Source organism: Priapulus caudatus, unplaced genomic scaffold, assembly GCF_000485595.1.
Source record: "Priapulus caudatus unplaced genomic scaffold, Priapulus_caudatus-5.0.1 Scaffold1228, whole genome shotgun sequence".
NCBI lineage: Eukaryota > Metazoa > Priapulida > Priapulimorpha > Priapulimorphida > Priapulidae > Priapulus > Priapulus caudatus.
Genome location: NW_014578289.1, coordinates 51,254 through 53,798, shown reverse-complemented (window position 1 = coordinate 53,798; position 2,545 = coordinate 51,254). Strand labels below are relative to the sequence as shown.

The 2,545-nt window shown below is 43.6% G+C and overlaps 1 protein-coding gene across 2 annotated transcripts in view; it reads left to right on the top strand.

The window, feature by feature from the left end:
• The window catches only part of LOC106815887 (two pore calcium channel protein 2-like), a 32,588-nt gene extending 31,316 nt beyond the window's left edge, over positions 1-1,272 (top strand). For both annotated transcript variants that reach the window (XM_014820411.1, XM_014820412.1), the window contains exons 20-21: positions 232-408; positions 710-1,272. In XM_014820411.1, the coding sequence (XP_014675897.1) occupies positions 232-408; positions 710-812 (280 nt within the window). In that variant the 3' untranslated portion in view covers positions 813-1,272. The remainder of the gene's footprint in view (positions 1-231; positions 409-709) is intronic.
• Positions 1,273-2,545: the final 1,273 nt, after the last annotated feature.

Sequence of the window (2,545 nt, the reverse complement as noted above, 5' to 3'; positions counted from 1 at the left end):
CACACACACACACACACACACACACACACACACACACACACACACAGACACCCACACGCGCGCACGCGCGTGCACGTTTAGATTCATTTTAAAATCAAATTATTTGTCATGCTGTATAGATGGCTTCACTTGCTTATACACTTGTTCATAATGTGCGCACTTGAGTGTACGCGTCGTCACTTATTTAGCTGAATGTAGATGGCACCACTCACTATGTCTCTCTGTGTGCAGGTGGTCACAGCTGTACTTTGTCAGCTGGTACGTTGTGTCCGTTCTCATCTGTCTCAACATCTTTATGGCTCTCATTCTCGAGGCCTTCGTCATGAATTGGGACCACAACTCGCGATCTGGGAACGAGGAAATTGAGCTCTCTCGGTACCACGGCACCACCCCCCAGGATCTCTTTAGGTACTGTTTCGTTCGTCATATAACGAGTTGTTGTCGGCTACTAACCATTGTCTCTGAGTAAGATTGGTTCACATAATAGCATTACTACATATAGTAGGGTGTGTTCAGATATAATAGCATTACCACATAGTAGGATGTGTACAGATAATAGCATTTATTAGATAATAGGATGTGTGGGGAAACTGCATGTGAAAACCCCCAGCTTTATCCTTAAATTTTTATGATACGCACACCTTCCCTGTATATAATTTTACCCAACATATGAAGTGTTGTTCAGTTGTTTTAATGTGTTTTTTTATAGAGATGTATTGGCTGAACCCTCGGAGCCTGAGCTACAGGCGCAGCTGATGTCTCATGAGTTCTTGAGTGAATTTGAACTGTCCGTCAGTAGCTGCGATTGCTGATTGCTACCACAGAGGGTGCCTTTATCACCAACTCCTTAATGACAAACCCTACAATGCTCACCTCAGATCTAATGTGATGCCAGTCAACTCGTTTCAGTTCAATTAGGGATCCTGATTCGGGAACTTCTTAAAAGTCTGATATGCACATAATTTATATATGAAGTTAACATCTATTTTAAATGTTGACATGTAATCTGAGAGTCCAAGCTTTGTTTTATATTCCTGTTGCATATATTAGCTATATTTTATATCAACGTTGATAGTATGAAAATGTCGTTATCGTGATATGCTGATGTGCAGTCACATGTCTAAATCGAATGCTGTTTTGCATTCAGGTGATTCAATTCGAAATGAAACATTAGACTGTGATGTATTATTTGTTTGCTATTGCATATATGTATGTATTTTTTAACTAATATGTAATAAAGTAAAATTATAGCCATGTCCTCATGCTTGTATACTTGATGTGTATGTGTTTTAATTGGCTTTGTCAATCTGGGCATATTATCAAGGTAATGGGCAATATTTTAAATTATTTTGTTGTGGCATCTTCCTTGCAAGTCACTTGCGCGTGTTAGTTTGGCCCGTTGTTAGTCGAGGTCATAGGTAACACATTTCTAACTAGAGCACTTGGAGAGCGCAGACCTCCGCCAAGGCAGCTGAATTCTCTCACTGTGAAAATTTTTATAAATTAATTAATTAATTAAATAATTAATTGGATCCGGATCACCACCAAAATGTAATCAATTCTAAGTTACCCCATTTTGAACCTATCCTGAAAATTTTATTAATTAATTAATTAGTTAATAAATTGGATTCGGATCATCACCAAAATGTAATCAATTCTAAGTTACCCCGTTTCTGACCTATTCTGAAAATTTAATTAATTAATTAATTAATTGGATCCGGATCACCGCCAAAATCTCATCAATTCTAAGTTAGCCCATTTCTGACGTATCCTGAAAATGTAATGACAATCCGTCTATAACTTTTCCAGTTAGGCTGTACACAAACCCACAAACCAACAAACACACGCCGGTGAAAACATAACCTTCGCCAAGACCCTGGCGGAGGTAATGAATGATAAGGATTATAGCCGACTTTATTCTATGCTACACGTTGCCACACCACATCACGCCATGCCACATCACGCCACGCCACGCCACACCACGCCAGACGCCACGCCACGCCACCCCACCCCACGACAACGACACGCCACGCCACCCCACGCCCACCGCACACCACGCCACCACCACGCCACGCCACGCCACCCCACGCCACCCCCACCACGCCACGCCACGCCACACCAGTCACCACACATCCAAACAAAAATTATGTGTACGAAAAAGAAGAAGTAAGGTGAGGAGGGAAGGAAAAGGTATGAAGAGGAAGAGGAGGAGAGGGTAGTGGGGAAGAGGAGGAGGAGGAGATGGTAGTGGGGAAGATGAGGAGGAGGAGATGGTAGTGGGGAAGATGAGGGGGAGAGGGTAGTGGGGAAGAGGAGGAGGAGGAGAGGGTAGTGGGGAAGAGGAGGAGGAGGAGAGGGTAGTGGGGAAGAGGAGGAGATGGTAGTGGGGAAGATGATGAGGAGAGGGTAGTGGGGAAGAGGAGGATGAGAGGGTAGTGGGGAAGAAAAGGAGGGGAGGGTAGTGGAAAAGAAGAGGAGGGGTAGTGGGCAAGGGGAGGGTAGTGTGGGAAAGAGGAGGGGAGGGTAAGAGGAGGAGGAGAGGGTA